At 40.1% G+C, this 19,274-nt stretch overlaps 1 protein-coding gene across 1 annotated transcript; it reads right to left on the reverse strand.

Moving 5' to 3' along the window:
- Positions 1-203: 203 nt before the first annotated feature.
- On the reverse strand, positions 204-18,801 carry LOC134343002 (delta-type opioid receptor-like). The gene is made up of 4 exons (XM_063041797.1): positions 18,629-18,801; positions 18,178-18,448; positions 12,798-13,150; positions 204-2,967 (listed from the first exon to the last, which is right to left on the reverse strand). The coding sequence occupies exons 2-4, from the start codon at positions 18,438-18,440 to the stop codon at positions 2,441-2,443; spliced, it is 1,143 nt and encodes a 380-aa protein (XP_062897867.1). The 5' UTR covers positions 18,441-18,448; positions 18,629-18,801; the 3' UTR covers positions 204-2,440.
- Positions 18,802-19,274: the final 473 nt, after the last annotated feature.

Here is a 19,274-nt window from a genome sequence, read left to right on the forward strand (position 1 = left end):
GAGTGTTTACAAAGAACATAAGAAGCAATATATGATTACTTTCCTTTTTTCAAATTCCATTGAGAACCATAATTTTTGGAAACCATTTAAATCCCAAGTATTCAGGTGCTTCTTACATTTTGTCCCTTTTTTTTTAATCTAATGCTGCTTCAAAATTATATATTACAGGAAGAAGCAACTATTACATTGAAGTCTCATTTTTATTTACTTACAATTTCACAATTTTTTAAAGTCAGGACAACACATAATTTAGAATACAACTTCAAAGAACCATTAAATATTTCCTTACATCAAAAATAGCCAAGTATTTGCAACAGCAGGAAAAATAAAATTGGGGGGCCTTACATAAAACACACTCATAATTCTGAGCACTACATCAGTATTTTCAGTCACATTGTACAGCAAAAATTGATGATGTTACTCTTTAATTAAGTGAGGACACGAATATGCTACAGTAACAGGAAAGACAAAACACTTGAAATTTTGCTAAGCTTATTTTCAGCTTTGAAATTACATTTGATTACATTTGGAATAAAATTAAAGATATAAAGTTGTAATAGAGACTGATACTTAACCAATGAAACAAAGATTCTATTATACATTGTGGATGGAAAATTTTGATTTCCATCCGGGCTTAGCAAAATGGCTCATGATGAATTTAATGTCTATTTTGTTCAAGCTGTACCATTACACGTTATTTGAGAAAAACTATTATTTGTTTTGCTGATCCAGACTTACTTTCCCTTGGGGAAAAAAAACCCAATATGTTATTTGAATCTCTATTCATGAATGTGCGGAAGCATTTGCACTATCTTTGAGTCATATGTTCAGTAAATGCTGTGCTACATCTACACTGCAGCTGAGAATCTTACTAGCATTCTTAAAATCCTGAATGCATTCTTTTTACACAGTTAACTTGGTAAGTGAAAATATACATTTTTATTTGTCATATGTACTTCATATTTTATATTCAATTTATCTGCATTGCCCTAGAGATAGCCACACATGTTTTGATATATACTTCTTTATAAGATTGACACTTGATAGCTCCTTTTAACCTGGTTGAGGATTTGCACTTAAGATTTGCAAAAGGGCTACATCTTGCTGGCAATTATCGGCAGCTCTGAATAGAATCGCCAACACATTTAACTGGCCAGGCAAAGACATCTGCGCAATCTTGTCACACACAGATATACCGAGGAAGAGATGTGCCACGTCCATCTGTACAGTTTGAACTTCCACACACTAGAGACCAGCGTCAAAGCTGAACCTTATTGCAGTTCTAAGAATTTGTATTGCTTGCCTGAGCTGACATTTCGTTGATTTTAATGCAGATTACAAAGGTGTGGTTAAATGGTAAAACAGATGCTTGTTTTTAATTATATGTTTTTAGGTGAGATTAACATCTACAAAGCCTCAGGCAGGACTTTGCCAGATATCAATGCTTTCAAGGGCCCGAGACAAAATTGAGAGCCAGTCCAGTGTACCAGCAAGAAAATAACCAACATAGTCTGTAGAAATTGCTTAATTTAGTAAAATTATCAATATTGACCATACCAATTAAGAAAACTATGGTACTTTCATCTCTATCAAGGGCAATTTGGGAGAAGAATATTCTCATCACACTACTGGGAAAACAAAAACCATGTCACTGGATCTGCGATGTCTTGGGCCAATACAATAGGCCCCTCACATGCAGCAGGTAAGTAGGTGTGGGAAAAGCTTGGACAGAAATTGGTGGCAATAGCCTTGATCTAACAAGACTCACCCCATTACAATAATTCCATTTGGATTTTTTTTTTGCAAATATATGGCAAGCATCTCTCGAAATAATACCCTGGAATCACACAAAGATTCCAAATATGTCCGTTGCTGTGATGTGCCTGACAAACTAATGTGATGCTCCATTTCCCACTAAATGGAAATGTTAAATGCAGACCCCTTCTGGAATACTGCCTAGATGATAAAACAGCAATCATGTGCAATTTTGTGCTGAAGGTAAGAACATAAAAAAAAACTTAGTCTCCTGTGCAAACGGATGTTTTAATCTCTTATTTAAGAGTGCTGGAAAGGTCCTCATATCTACTCTACAAGTTAATAAGATCATAGTTGATCGGATTATATTCTCAACTCAGAATTCCAATCTCCCTTTCTTCAGTGAAATCCACATACTTCTACTTTGAAAATTTTCATAAATTCTATTTCTGTTGGCTTTTGAGCAAGAGAGTTCCAAAGTCTCTTAGAAAAAAAAGAATCCCTTCATCTGCCTTTAATAAGTGACCCTTCATTTTTAATTAGTGACCTCTAGTTCTAAATTGTCTCACAAGAGGAATCTTGCTCTCCACGTCAAGAACTAAACCACAGAAGTAATTTGAGTCAGTGCTACACTTTGGAAGTCATCTCTCACTTCTTGTGAGAAAGATGACATCTCCACTCCTAGTCATACCTCCTGGTTGGTATTCGCTGTGCTATGGTGAAATACTGCAGCATTCTGTGCGGCAGTCCTTACCCTGTTGCTCGTCTGCAACTCCAACTTCAGCCCTGAGGAGCAACAAAAATCTTTGAAACATCTTTTAAAATTTTCATCAAGGAAAGCATAGAGAATAGGGTTAAGGCTGCTGTTGGTGTATCCGAGAGCAACTGAGAAATAATAGCCAGCAGATACTGCCGAGGTGTTTGGCACCTTTACCATAAGCTCAACCAACACAAAAATGTGAATGGGAGTCCAACAGATGATAAAAACTGCAACAACAATGAGGACCATTCGTGTGATTCGTCGTAAGTTTCTGTCTTTCTCTCTGGAACCTGAGAGCAGTCTCACACTCTTTAGACGCAAGATCATCAAACTGTAGCATACAGAGATGATAAGAATGGGAATAACAAAGGCAAAGATGAACACAGAGATTTTCAGCACTGTGTCCCAGTAATTGTAAGGATGTGGGAACTGCAATGCACATTCAATTGTATCTGTTGAATAAGAGAAACAATAGGCTATGGTTATGATGAAATCCATTTTTATCAGATACAAAACTATTACTTCTAACCATTATATCGATATATGGTTTTGGGTGGCACAGTAGTGTAGCGATTAGCATAACATTGTTACGGCGCCAGTGACCCAGCTTCAATTTCCTCTGCTTCCTATCAGGAATTTATACCTCATCCTTGTGACTGTGTGAGTACAAAGTACAAAGTAAATTTATTATCGAAGTACATAAACAGTATGTCACCATATACAACCCTGAGATCTGTTTTCTTGCTCCCATACACAGTACATCTAAGAAACTGAATTATCTTAAGACCATTAGACATAGAAGCAGATTTAGGCCATTCAACCCATTGAGTCTGCTCCACCATTTCATCATGGCTGATCCATTTCCCTCTCAACCCCACTCTCCTGCCTCCTCCCTATAACCCTTTCCACCCTGACTAATCAAGAACCTATCAACCACCGCCTTAAACACACCCAGAGACAAGACCTCCACAGACACTTGTTGCAACAAATTCCATAGCTTCACCAATCTCCGGCTGAAGAAATTCCTCCTCATCTCTATTCTAAATGGGCATCCCTCTATTTTGAGTCTGTGCCCTCTGGCCCAAGGCTCTCCCACCAAAGGAAACATCCTTTTCGCATCCACTCAATCTAGGCCTTTTAACGTTCAATAGGTTTCAATGAGATCCACCCTCATTCTTCTAAATTCCAGCACGTACAGGCCCAGAGCCTTCAATCACTGTTCATATAATAACCCTTTCATACCTGGAACCTCCTCAGAACCCTTTCCAATGTCAGCACATCCCTTCTTAAATAAGGCGCCCAAATGGCCTAATTTCTGCTTCTATATCTTATGGTCTTAAAACTGATCACAGTATTCCAAGTGGGGCCTCAGCAGTGCCTTATAAGGCCTGAACATTATATCCTTTCTTTTATATTCTAGTCTTCTTGAAATGAACATATTGAAGTACATTGCATTTGCCTTCCTCACTAGTAATTCAGACTACAAATTAACATTTAGGAGATCCTGCATGAGGAGCCCCTTTGCATCTTGGATTTTTGAATTTCCTCCCTGTTTAGAAAATAGTCTATGCTTTTATTCTTTCTACCAAAGTGCATGACCACGGGTCTGGATAGTGGGGGTCCCTGATGATGGACGCTGCTTTCCTGCGACAGTGCTTTGTGTAGGTATCCTCAATGGCGGGAGGACTTTACCCATGATGGACTGGGCTGGATCCACTCCTTCTTGTCGGATCTTCCATTCAAAGGCTTTGGTGTTTCCATACGAGACCGTAATGCAAGCAGTCAATAAACTCTCTACCAGACATCTATAGAAATTTGTCAGAGTTTTAGATGACATGCCAAGTCTTTGCAAGCTCATAAGGAAGTAGAGATGCTGCCGTGCCTTCTTCCTAATTGCGCTTACGTGCTGGACCCAAGATAGATCCTCTGAAATGACAGCACCGAGGAACTTTAAGTTGCTGACCCTCCGATGAGGACTGGCTCATGGTCCTCTGGTTTCCTCCTCCTGAAGTTAACAATTAGCTCCTTGGTCTTGCTGACATTAGGTGAGAGATTGCTGTTGTGGCACCACTCAGACAGATTTTCAGTCTCCTCCTATATTCTGATTCGTCACCACCCGTGATTTGGCCATCGACAGTGACATCGTTAGCAAACTTAGCTGTGGCTTTGGAGCTGAGCTTCGCCTCGTGGTCATAAGTATAACGCGAGTCGAGCAGTGGACTAAATGTTCGCCCTTGTGGTGCACCTGTGCTGATGGAAATTGTGGAGAGAATATTGTTGCCAATCCAAACTGACTGGGATCTGCAAGTGAGGAAATCAAGGATCTTGTTGCACAAGGAGGTATTAAGGCCAAGGTCTTGAAGCAAAGAACATCCTGATGTATGCATCTTTGCTGTTCAGATGTTCCAGGGTTGAGTGAAGAGCCAATGAAATGGCATCCACTGTGGACCTGTTGTGCTGATGGGCAAATTGGAGTGGATCCAAGTCACTTCTTGGGCAAGTTACTTTCCTCTGGGTGCTCCCACATTCCAAAGGGATACAGGTTAGTAGGTTAATTAGTCACATGGGTATAATTGAGTAGCATGAGATCATTGGACTGTCAGGGCCTGTTACTGTTCTGTATCGCTATATAAAATAAAAAGAAAAAACATCTAACCGCTTGCAGTTGGAGTGGGGAAAGGGCTCTGAGTTCTTCACTCCAGTACAAACAAACAAAGCAGGAAATTAGTCAGTAAAACTGAACTAAAAGCAAAGTACATTTAACTAATGGCCCAATTAATCTTGTTCTAATTTTTAAAAATTGGGACACGCTAGGAAATTGATATCTATCGAGCAAGAGGAAAGTATATTAACTTCAGCAAGCACTTTAAGTTTTGTTGCTAATTTTAATAGAATACTTCAAATAAAAATAAAGTCTGAATTATTGTGAACTTAATGGGAATTCGTGCATAACTGTGGCTTCACAGCTGGTAATTTTAGTGACTGTTTATTATTATCACAATAGTACTGCTCAGCCTTTAGCTTTTGGTGCCAAGATTCACTGATTTCAATTTAGAGGCTAATTGGAATGCAAATTATTTACTTAAGTGCAATTTTGATGTAGTTTTGGAGATAGATGCATTATGGAAACATTTGTAAAATTATCTTCGGAAACATTATATCAAATTTTATATAAAAGCAAATTATAACAATGATTTTGATTTTCATCTCGCAGCTTCATTTCTTCAAATAGATTAAGCGACATTTATTGAGAAATTGCAAACGGCATATGCCAAGTTGCTCTGCTTATTAATGATGCAATTTCAAATTCTCGTGTTTCAGCTCTTTGTACCAATGAAAGACTAGGATTTACTGATACAAAAAGGGCAGTAACTAAAATTTAAAGGTATCCAAGTGTACCTGTTTATGTTCTCACTCTGCTCTCTTCAGGGATGTATCAAAAATTAAAATAGTCATTCATTTATTGTTTACCTATCCGTGTAATTAATTTAACCCTTATTTTCCTATTATACTGGCAGGTGAACTAGGAGTATGTTTTACTCTCTTCACTAACACAGATAAAGTACAGCTTTTCACATTTTGTCTATAATTTAGACTTCCATTAAAATTAGCAAAATTGAGGGAAAGGTTTTCTGTAGTAATTTTTAAAACATTGTAAAAGATGATGCATGTACACGAGTTCCCAAAAGAACACGACTGGTGTTCAAGGATCTAAACAGAAAGCAATTTTTTAAAAACCTTTAATTGTTCCTACAGCAATATCACAAAGCACAGATTTAAATTGTATCCAGCAAAGCAAGTCTTATCAATTAACATTAACAATCCATAACCAAACACAATCACAGACAAATAAAAAAACTCATTTATACATGTCACACCAGTTGACATTAAGTGTATATTATTAATACTTGAAAGTAATGGATTAATTTTAAAGAAAATCAATTTTAAAAAGTTAACTCAATCTAAAGGGATAAAAAGGTAGTTCAAAACTTTCTGGTAGGGAAAGATGCCGCTTATTGCAGAGTACCATGAGGATGAAAGCGCACGAGCTATAGCCAAATGTCTATTCCTCTGATAGTCAAGGCAAGTCACTTTTTATTGATATTTCGACCATAACTGCTGGTACAGTACACAGTAAAAATGAGACGTTTTTCAGGACCATGGTGCTACATGAGACAATACAAAAACTACACTGAACTACGTAAAACAACACTAGACTACAGACTACCCAGGACTGCATAAAGTGCACAAAACAGTGCAGGAATTACCATAACTTTGTCACATGGTGTGAGCAGAATTATCTGCAGCTTAATGTGAAAAAGACTAAGGAGCTGGTAGTAGACCTGAAGAGAGCTAAGGTACCAGTGACCCCTGTTTCCATCCAGGGGGTCAGTGTGGACATGGTGGAGGATTACAAATACCTGGGGATACGAATTGACAATAAACTGGACTGGTCAAAGAACACTGAGGCTGTCTACAAGAAGGGTCAGAGCCGTCTCTATTTCCTGAGGAGACTGAGGTCCTTTAACATCTGCCAGACGATGCTGAGGATGTTCTACGAGTCTGTGGTGGCCAGTGCTATCATGTTTGCTGTTGTGTGCTGGGGCAGCAGGCTGAGGGTAGCAGACACCAACAGAATCAACAAACTTATTCGTAAGGCCAGAGATGTTGTGGGGATGGAACTGGACTCTCTGATGGTGGTGTCTGAAAAGAGGATGCTGTCTAAGTTGCATGCCATCTTGGTCAATGTCTCCCATCCACTACATAATGTATTGGGTGGGCACAGGAGTACATTCATCCAGAGACTCATTCCTCCAAGATGCAGCACAGAGCGTCATAGGAAGTCATTCCTGCCTGTGGCCATCAAACTTTACAACTCCTCCCTTGCAGGGTCAGACACCCTGTGCCGATAGGCTGGTCCTGGACTTATTTCATAATTTACTGGCATAATTTACATATTACTATTTAACTATTTATGGTTCTATTGCTATTTATTATTTATGGTGCAACTGTAACGAAAACCAATATCCCCCGGGATCAATAAAGTATGAATATGACTATGACTATGATGATGACAATAAATAATAAACAAGACAATAGGCACAGTAGAGGGCAGTAGGCTGGTGTCAGTCCAGGCTCTGCGAATTGAGGAATCTGATGGCTTGGGGGAAGAAACTGTTACATAGTCTGGCCGTGAGAGCCCGGATGCTTCAGTGCCTTTTGCCAGATGGCAGGAAGGAGAAGAGTTTGTATGAGGGGTGTGTGGGGTCCTTCATAATGCTGTTTGCTTTGCAGATGCAGTGTGTGGTGTAAATATCTGTAATGGTGGGAAGAGAGACCCTGATGATCTTCTCAGCTGACCTCGTTATCTGCTGCAGGGTCTTGCGATCCAAGATGGTGCAATTTCCGAACCAGGCAGTGATGCAGCTGCTCAGGATGCTCTCGATACATCCTCTGTAGAATATGGTGAGGATGGGGGGTGGGAGATGGACTTTTCTCAGCCTTCGCAGAAAGTAGAGACGCTGCTGGGCTTTCTTGGCTATGGAGCTGGTGTTGAGGGATCAGGTGAAATTCTCCGCCAGGTGAACACCAAGAAACACGTCATCATGAAGTGTTTCGAGAGGCTTGTCATGGGGCACATCAAGACCCTGCTGCCCCCCTCACTGGACCGCCTGCAGTTCACGTATCGTCCCAACCGTTCAACAGACATCTCCATCACCCTCCACCTGGCCCTAACCCACCTGGACAAAAAAAGACACCGACGTTCAAATGCTGTTCCTCGACTTCAGTTCAGCATTCAACACAATCATTCCTCAGAAACTGATTGGAAAGCTGAAACTGCTGGGCCTGAACACCTCCCTCTGCAACTGGATCCTAGACTTCCTGACTGGGAAACCTCAGTCAGTCTGGATTGGAAGCAGCATCTCCAATACCATCACACTGAGCACAGGAGCCCCCGAGGGCTGTGTGCTCAGTCCACTGCTGTTCACTCTGCTGACCCACGACTGTGCTGCAACACACAGCTCAAATCACATCATCAAGTTCGCCGATGACACGACCGTGGTGGGTCTCATCAGCAAAAACGATGAGTCAGCATAGAGAGGGGAGGTGCTGCGGCTAACGGACACTGAGCTGAATTGTAAATGAACTCTTTTGATTTTGTGTTTTATATTCTGTGTTTTTTTGCTCATTCTTTCTTGTTGCTCTTTGTGCAATTTGTTTTTTGTGTGGCGGGGGGGTTGTTGCTTTTCCTTGAATGGGTTTCATTGTCTAGCTGTGGGGAAGGAGAATTGTAGGGTTGTATACTGCATACATACTTTGATAATAAATCTACTTCGAATCCTTTGAATCTCTTATTGCCCTGCTTCATTCTGAAAGTTTCATTCACATTTTGTAGCCTCTGGACATCAATACTTCAAATTTTCTCTGGTTACCTTTATCTCTTAAGAAGCTTGACTCTGTGAAAAATCTGCTGCCAAAGTGTTCCTTGTAGCCGGTCCAGATACACCTCAAATTTAAAATCTTATCTTTACATTCAAATCCAAGCATGACCATGCATCTTTGCCCATATTTTGCACCCTTCTGCAGCTCTCATGAATGACTGGATAGAACTAAAGAGAAAAGGTTATAAAACAGAAAATCCTAGAAATGCACTAAGGATCAGCAGTATCTGTGGATGCTAAGACAGAGTTATTGCTTCTGGTCCACGACCTTCCACCAGAATTTGGAAAAGTTAGAGGTAAAATAAGTTTAAGTGGAAAATATGCAGAGGAAAATGAAAAGTAAGATTTGACTCACGGATTTTATTTTCCAGAAGCTATCTTTACACAAAAGATGCCATCTCTTACATTCACTGGTAACCTTGATCAATAGGAGGCAGGCTAGGAGGAGGGCTTTATGCACCATTCCAGAAGTTCCAGATACCAGCCCAGAACCTCTAGAAAATCCTGACTGATGGCAGCCACTGTTTTCTCCTCCAGCAATAGGAATCCCACAGAATGGAGTAGTTCAGAAGGAAGTATCAAGGTGATCTGCACATCAGTGTCTACTCCTTCAGTGCAGAGATCATCACTAGAAACTGATTTGTTTATGATGAGATCTGGGTTCCTTCAGTGAAGAGCCACTCATCAGAAAATAGAGCAATATTGTAGCAAGGCAGTTCAGTAATTAAAATAGGGATTCATTCACTTAGACATACACTCCATTCAAATGGAATGCAAAACAATTATGATGGATTTTATACATCACTCGCGTTTTGTTGATTGGAGTGGTTGGAATATTTAGAGTACAGGGAAAGTCACTTGTAGTCCATTGGTGATATTATGATTTTGTAGGTTTCTGGAGAGGTGTTTCTCTACTGGGGAGTCCTTTGGAGCCTGTGTTATGAATGGTACCCTCCCCTGCATAGCTGCAAAATGAAGCTGTGACTGCTGAGTAGAGAAGCAAGCTCACCCATTTCCCAGTGGTCCTTGTCTTTCTCTCGATCCTGACATTTCTCTGGCTCTGTCTAATGACTCTCAGGCTCTGGGTCTTCCTGCTGTTCCTCCTCAGACGTCAGCTTCTGTCATCTATTTGCAAGACTGTACAGAATATGATGAAGCCACGCAAGCAACAAAGCTTCATCTTCGGGTGTCAATGGTGTTTGACACAGCAGTCCTGGTACAGGTATTGTGCAGTTGGGGAGTTCTCTTGTACGAGTACTCAAGAAAGTACGGCTAAAGCCTTTTCCCCCAGGATCTATCCCTCTGGGCAATGGCAGCCATTGGCAATGATAACTAGTCTGGTCTCCCTCAGAATAAGGGAATCATTGTCACGTGTGCTTACCAGAACCAAAGCATTCAAAATGCAGAAATTCATCTCACAATCCACAGCACATTAAAGGAGTGGAATCCAGTCCTGCTAAGAAAAAGTCATCTAGGTATTTCTGTCTACCCCTCTAATCATGAGTTGTGTCAATGGCTGGCACTGCACTAGTGGGCTGAGATGCCATCTGCTCCTCAGAAGAGGAAATCATTTCTATGCAATGCATCTGATGCTGGCAAATTAAGCATCATGATAGAGATGTCTTGAATGTTTTGAAAGATCCTATTGGTGAGCAAGTTGAATTTGATCTCAAAGTAGACAGCTTGAATGCCTCAAGAGTATAGCTGACAAGAGTGTTGCCTTTCCACAGAATCCCATATAGTTCCATGATGATGGAAGAATAATAAGCAGAGATTCATTCCCAGTTACAATTGAACACAGTTTCATTAACCAGGGTTTCATCAACCAGGGTTTCATCACATTATTTGTAGTTTACTGTGGAGAGGCTATTGTTACCTAGAAATTGAATCATGTAGTTCAATATGTTTTCATATGCCAAGGGTGCAAAATTAGGTTATATCTGGAGTAGATGATGCTCAAGATGGTTAATGGGTGTATCTTGGACTATCTAAGCCTGTGAGTACATTATTCATCTTAGAGGTCCAAGCTGAATGTGGGGGACTGCAAATAATGTTTGTAAGTCAGATCTTCGACAATGGTCATGCTTTCACTTCCTGCATCGAGGAATCCAAACCACCTGAGAAGTCATGGCCTATCAATTCCTCTGGTAATGCAGCGGTGTTGCCACACAGGTTCCCATGTAATGAATTTCTCACCAGTTAGTCACTAGAGGAAAAATCTTCTATTGGTATAAATACATTCTAGAGATTTTGGAAGGTACTTGTCCAATCAGTCTTCTGTGTCAGATGTCCCTTTAATTACTGCGAAAAGCAACATACCAGTTCAATAAGCTCTTCATTTTATTGCAGCAGTTCCGTGTGAGGCATTGAACTCCAATTTATTTCAGTGCAAGCAGAAACATATGACCAGTGAATTCATAATACTTGATACTAGCTGGAGTCAGTTATATGAATATGGCTGAGGCACAGAAGTATTGAGTTCACCATTAACAATCATGAGCACAATCTACTCCAGATATAATCTAATTTTGTGCCTTGACTCATTAAAAAAAATGTTAAACTACATTAACACAAGAGATCCTGCAGACGCTGAAAGTACATAGCAACACACAGAAAATGTTTGAGGGATTCAGCAGGTCAGGCATGGAAATGAATAAATAGTTTTCATTTCAGGACAAGGCCCTTCATCAGGACTGGAAAGTTCAAGGCAACAATGGCCTCTCTGCAGAAAATTGCAAATAATATGATGAAACCCTGGGTAATGAAACTGCATAAAATAGTAACCGTGAATAAATCTCTGCTCATCATTCTTCAGAGCACATCTAAACAGTATAATGAAAAAAAAATCTCCTCTCTTCAATTGGAGTTTAATTGCAATTCAAAGGCCTGAAACAAAAGTTCAATTACTTGAGTCTGTGCTTAAAAAAAAAACACTTTTGTAGGACCTCTCATGATCATGGTTCATCCCAAAGCATGAACTGAATCAGAAATGCTGCAGCTAATTCAACTGAAGCCAAGTTTCCACAAAACACAATGAAATAATAATAAAATTATGCTTTTGCTATGTTAATTGAGAAATAATTTTTGGTGATGATACTAGGTAGCACCGCTTCACTCTTCTTCAAAATCAGACTGTGGTTACTTTTACATCCACTTGGGGATGGGCTTTGCTTCAACATTTGCCCATTTCTGCTCCAGTTTCTGGGATTTCATAATGGTGATTTTCTCAGGTAAATTTTGAGTGATGCTGGACTTAGCTCGATGACAGAGGCTGCACTGCCATGCTACAAAGTTGCAGGTGCAAGCCCCATTCTGGAGTCCTCAGCACACAATCTGGGAGAATGCTGCAGCATCAGAACTGAATGCTTATAGATAATACGCCAAGACAGATTTGTTTCTTCGTGTGGATGTACAAGTTCCATTCAGCACTATCCAAAAAATTCATGAGGCTATAGTTTAAAATTACTCAAAATAAATGCTTCTTCATTTTGCTACTATTTGTGGAACCTGCAAATTGACTCCCTTTTTCCTAACACCACAACTGAGACCTTACTTTGAAAGTACTTTGTTGTCTGTAAAACACTCTGGAATAATCTTCGATTCTGAATGGCATTATATAACTTAAAATTCTTTCATTTCATAAATTACAGTGAATGTCATTTAAGTTGATACACTTGATTTTAATTTGTTTCAAAAATCAGTGATTTACACCTCATTAAAACCCAAAGGCTCAACAGAAATCTGGAAGAACCCTGAGAAAATTAAATTTACAATAAATAGCTGACATAATTAATATTTGTACAAATGAAATTTGCTCTGACTGTAGCTTTGATACTCACCATTTCCTATTTTTGTGGCCCCCAACACTATGGCAGGAATCCCAATAATCGAGGCAAGAAGCCAGATGAACACATTCACTACTTTGGCATTCAAAGGAGTGCGGAAATCTAATGCCTTCACTGGATGACAGACAGCTATATATCGATCAATACTCATCATTGTCAATGTAAAGATGCTCGTGAACATATTGTAATAATCAATGGAGGCTACTATTTTACACACCACATCTCCAAATGGCCATGACCCCATTAAATAGTAGGCACTCTGGAATGGCATTGTGCTTGTTGTTAGAGCATCTGCTGCAGCAAGATTGAAAATGTAGATATTGGTAGCCGTCTTCATCTTGGTGTGCCTAAAAAGAAATACATAAAGAAAACTTAATTCATTTTTCAATCATAGCTCAGGCAAAATAACTGATGCGTATCAGTTCTGATGATACAATTAGTTAAGTACAATTCACTCTAGTTGATACAAATTAACTTATTCCCAATGTAGTTCTTCTTATCAGGCATTCTGCTAAATCAATGTAGCTGAATGTAAGCTGAAAAATGAGATGAGAAATTTTTAATTGTCCAATCTCTGATAGTGAATTGTTTGAAATATTTCCTTAATGGTGCAAGCAGTATTACCTATTTTAAATGTAATTCCATTAAAATGAATTTCTGCCTGCCAATGTAGACTTGTAGGAAATTCTTGCTCATCTGGAATATAATATCATCTGTGCAGTTGCTCAACAGAATTGTAAGTGATAAATCAAGTAGGGTGGTAATTTCTCCCCTCCAGTAATTTTTCCCTCCCCCTTCACTCCTCTTTTATTCCCCACTCTGGCCTCTTACCTCTTCTCTTTAGCTGTCTATAGCTCCCTCTGGAGCCTCTCCTTCTACCCTTTTTTCCCATGGTCCACTCTCCTCTCCTACCAGATTCATTCTTCTACAGTCCTTTACCTTTCCCACCCATCTGGCTTCACCTATCACCTTCCTTCCCCCACCTTCTTATTCCCATATCATCCCCCTTCTATGCCAGTCCTGGAGAAGGGTCTCGCAAAAATATCAACAGATTATTCATTTCCCTAGGTGCTGCCAGACCTGCTGAGTTCCTCCAGTGTTTTGAGTGTGTTACTAGGACAGTAATGAGATGGATTTGGATGTTCTCAGTGCACATATATAAATTAGTTCATCGTCATGAGATGTATCAACAAAGGATAGAAAGTATGCTGTGAAAATATGCAGCCATGAGCAGAGAGGTGAGAAAGAGGCACACAATCATTAGAGAGACATAGTCATCGCTCCAGAAAGGTTAGGAGTGGAATCATACCATGAAGCTTGATCATAAAAGAGAAATTGAGTTATAAGTCAAGGTGGTCATATAAAGATAACATACCATGTTCCCAGTTCAAAAGATTATTACTGGTTATTTTAGCAAGGACACCTTAATGCTTTGGAATGGAGTGAAGAGGAATGAAAGAGTTTAGGGGGAAAAAATTAATGCATGTGTGATAGAAGAGTTGAAAGAGGAGAAATAACAGCCCTTCATCAAGACTCAGGCCGAATCATTGACTGTTTCTTTTCCTCTATAGATGCTGTATAACTTGCAATCATATGGTGAGTTGCAGGACTTTTGACCCAGTAAAGAAGGAAACACCAAAGCACTGGTAAGTCATGATGGCATCCAATTGGGAGAGACAGCTTTCTCATGGCCTTGCAGCTCTTCTCCATTTTGATGATATGATGGGAGTTGCTCTCAGAATGGTATGGGTAAATAAATGTAGTGCATTTTGGAAATAGCACACACTGCAGTCATGGTACACTGCTAGCTGAGGGATGGATGGATTGGATGCCAATCAAGCTTGTTGCCTTGTCTTGAATGTTGTGGAACTCCTTCTCACCAAGCAGGTGGAGAAATTCCAGATTGATCACACCCCTAATGTAGTTTATAGATTGTGAAAAGATTTTTGAGGCACTGGAAGATAAGTCCCTAAATTGAGGGCATACAGCCTTGCACCTACTTTTGTATCCTCAGTAAACAGGAAAATTATTTGGCGAGCTTCTGGTTAAACATTACCCTGCAGATGTTGATTGTGAAGGACTTGGCAATGGTTAAGCATTTTCTTGCTTGAAAGGGTAGTGGGGTGAAGATGCGTCTCTATAAATGAGATGCTCCTTCTCTCCACTAGCCCACAAGTCACCCTTGGGCAAGGTGTAACACCTGCTTAGCACCTCCCCATCCCCCCGCCCCCCCAGATTGGGGTCATGAATGGTCATATGAGCAGCTGGTGCATATCACAAATCCTGGTTCTGCAAACACTGATGCCAGGCAGACAATCTCTCAAGAGTATGGATAATGGCTGGGGTCACCAGTTTTGTAAAGAGACTGCAGAGAAGGCAATGGCAAACCACTTCTGCAGAAAAATTTGCCAAGAATAATCATGGTCATGGAAAGACCACGATCATCTATGTCATATGATAGGGCACTTAATCTTCCTGTGGCATGATTTTTTTTGTCAATAATTATCCCAAGCCAAGAACATACTGCTTTACTTGTGATGACTTTGTGCAACCATCAGAAAGTAACAGACGTAACCAATGATGGTTGAACCAGAGATAGAGACCTGAAAATGTCCTGCAAGTGTACCCTGAGATAGGAATGATTAAATTCCAGTGATGACCCCCTTGCTGTCCATTGCGCCTCTGGTTCTACTAGAGCTCACCGATATTATTCCCATACAAATGCTGCCTTGATGCCAAGCACTCTCACTTCCTGAATTCAGCTATTAGATCAATATTTGGACCAAGCCTGTGATGAAGTCTGGAGTAGGGTAGTCCTGGCAAAATCCCAAACTCAGCAACAATGAGCTGGTTACTGGTGAATAAGTGCTGCTGATTAAACCTTCCGTCTCTTGCTGATTGATTGAACATTAATTAGAGGGATTGGTTTTGTGCTGCTTGCTGTGGGAAGGACAAATTGATGGGTTAGATGTTAATGGTGTAAGTGTATTAGAGCAGCTAGTGGATATGTATCAGCAGCCAAGAACCCTGACGTTCATTGGAATGAATTTGACATTTTTGCAACAAGTTTGGCTTTAGAATTTGAGAGAGATTTTTTTCTCCAGCCGAATAAAAGACTACTGAAGTACTACCCCTGCACACTGTCCCATTGTAAATCTTCCCATACAGCCATAGTTGTATGCTTCAAGTGAAAACAATGGTGAATGTATTCAAAGGTAACCTTTTCACTCTGTTTATTCAATTTTGTGAAAGGCGTTTTCAATTTTACAAAATCTTATTTGGACTTCAGGAATTTCCAAAACTAGGACAAAACAGCAGCCGTACGTTTTCAAAAAGAATTCCATAATGCGGCTGTTTGTCCTTCCACTTTCATCAGAAGGGTTGCATGATTGGCTGCTTTCTGTAATTTATTTTTGGCCCACTCTAGCTGTTTTACCTGCTGCTGATGTAAATATTACCCGCTGTCATCTCTTCCTTCGTCTATTTTACTCGGAACCAACTAACGACGTGTAATTTTTACAATGTTCATGAGGCGAGTTATAGGAAACAAGAGACAACTGCAACAGCGTCAATGCAATTATTCGTCAACATTAAAAATATCACAAGCTAAAAATATACCCTCTCATTATTGAAAACAAACGGGTAGTGTCACTGACAGCACACACCCTGGTAAACTGTTGATGCAGTATGGGGGTATAATGCTCAAATTAAACTTCGGGAAGTAATGCTGTAATCTAGCTTCACTCTGAACATTTTTGGGAGCGTGTGGAATCTTATCATCGACCCCAGAAGGGCTTGAAGTCATTAGAGAGACCATTCTGCACGTTGAGAGTTAGCCAAAAGTATCAGCTTCAGAACTTACCTGAACAAACCTACAAAGGATCAAAATTAACCACTCCGTTGGTGCTCGTCAACCGTGGAAATCAATTCGCTATGTACTGTGAAGACATTTGGGATAAGGAAATGGGGAATGGAGCAAGAATGTGTGTGTGTGCGTGGATGTGCGGAGCGCATGATTTGCAATACTTTCATCAAATCAAGGTGTACCATTAGGCTAGGATAATCATTTACATTCGAAATATTTGCATATATAAGCAACCTCTCTCCAGAAACGGGAGCCCAGTTACAGTCCTGCCCGGAAATTGCAACAGGCAGGCCTGTCTCTGTAAACTGGTGACCATGGTGTCTCTCTCTGTCTTACTTCGCTGCCCACTTCCCATTTTCCGGATAAGAATAAAACTGACAATAGTTGAAATTCCCTCACTCACGTTAATTGAGTGCAGTTGATTAACTTCACTTCGAATTAGTGTTGTTGGGACGTTGAGAGGCGATGAGTTTTAAAGAATTGATAACTAGATTTCGACATCATGAAGTTAGTCTTCATTGCAGTGAACTGGGTGTATGACTTGTAACACTGTCTATTCCTTCTCTCAGCAAGTGCTTGCCACAATTTTACAAGCTTAAAAACATAAAATATATTTGAATTACTTGCCAACCCTACAAGGAAATGATCACATTTTCAATTAAAACAAAAAAAAATGCTCGAGGCAACGCTCCATTGCTGGACAAATACAGATCGTACCTGCGTTACAAATTCATGCGATTTCTTCAGAAACTGCCTAACCCAAGTCCTTCGAACATTTTCAGATTCAATTTTAAAAAGACCGGTGTTTCTCTTTATCTGCATCTCTCCCCGTGCAGTAATAATACTCTTGAGTAGTTTAAACATCGGCTTTTAACTAATACACGAATATCTTTTATCTTTTAAATGCACGTAAGAAAAAGAAATGCTCATTGCGTGGCAATATTTGGATTAATCCGTCCTATAAAACGAATCATTTTTATTGGAAAATTCATTTGAGATTTACGATTTTCGATATCACAAGTGTCGCTGTGATTATACCGAAAATGCATTATTTTGATGTAGACTTTAATCACTGGGCGACAAATAACAGTCAATTTGAATATTCTTTGGTTTTATAAATAAATAAATACCAACATGAGATGGCAAATACGTCGTTTGATCTATCTGCCGTTACGGACCATACCTATAGTGTATGCAATCTCGCAGAAGATTTTTGACCATGGCTTATTTTACCTCGAGTTTCTACCCCACCCCCCACCGAAATGCTTTCCACGTACTATTTAATCTAAAGTTATTTAGGTTTTCCGTTAGCTCTTTACTTTTGTACCGAGCTACAGAGGACGTTCCAAACTCTCCGATCTCTAATAACCGTCCCCCTAAGACCTGCGCCTATTAATGAGCGTCATCAGTTCAAGTCCTCCGTGTTGTGAGTGTTCCTCCCGAATCTTTAACTTCCAACAACCTACTTGAGAACCAGAACCAAAAAAAAAGCTAAGGGAATCCCCTTACCTGATGATCACGTACATAACTAGGCAGTTGCCCACTAACCCCACTACAAAAACCACCGAGTAGACAGCGGTAATTATGAATGGGATCAGGGTGCTCACTGTGCCGTTTCCGTAGAAATCAAGGAAGTCAGTGTTGTTTTCCCAGAAGTAAGAAATGTTTGGGAAAGCGCTGTTTTGGAAGATGGTCAGGCTACATTCTTCAGAGGACTGCAAAATGCACTTAGAATCCATGTCTTCCCTTGTAATTACAACTGAGGTGTCCATAGTCCTGTCTGTAAAAAAATAAGTAGAAACAAACTAGCAAGGGATATAGAACATTGGAATAAGATAACAGAAGATTAAGTAGAACTCTACATTCAGCCAAGCCTAAACGGGCAAGAAGCTTCAGAGCACAAAAATATTACTAGTCCAAGGGAAAATAAGCAAATATGTGTTTGACCGGCAATTCTTACCCAAGTGGTTGCAGAGACGAGAGTGAGAGAACTGGCGTATAACTCTTAAACCGCGCGGGGAGAAGCCTCACATTCTGTAGGCACTCTCGGGTGTGAAGAGCAAGAGATCCTTGCAGTAAGATCTGACAAGTGGAACGGTGTCCGCAGCACCCTCTCCCTGCTGCAACTCGGATACATCAGCTGAAATCCAACGTGACAGAGATTCGCTGACGCTCATTAATAGACGCGGAAGCTCGGGGGCGGTTACTGGAGACCGGGGAGTTTAGAACATCTTCTGTTTAAAAAAAAGCGACCTGCTGCTTCACCGATCGCCTTTTCTCACAGCTTGCCATAGCAACCTTATAGGAAGAACCGATGGTCTGCTGAGTCTAGCAAGCACCAACAGGAACATTTTAATTAATGCGCTTGTTTCGTGATGAAAGATTAGCATTTTTTTTAATCAATCGATACATTCACTTAACCTTCACTGCCACACTCATTATGCAATAAACTTCAGCGTCATATGACTTCGCTTAACGCGTTTTTCTTCCTCTATTTTATTCCTAAATTCCAGAAGCCTGTGTTAATGAAAAACAAACAAGCATGCTGTTTTAACCAGAACACGCACATTTAACATTGATTGATTCATTGTCTGTGTTAGCTCCAA

Source organism: Mobula hypostoma, chromosome 1, assembly GCF_963921235.1.
Source record: "Mobula hypostoma chromosome 1, sMobHyp1.1, whole genome shotgun sequence".
Lineage (NCBI taxonomy): Eukaryota > Metazoa > Chordata > Chondrichthyes > Myliobatiformes > Myliobatidae > Mobula > Mobula hypostoma.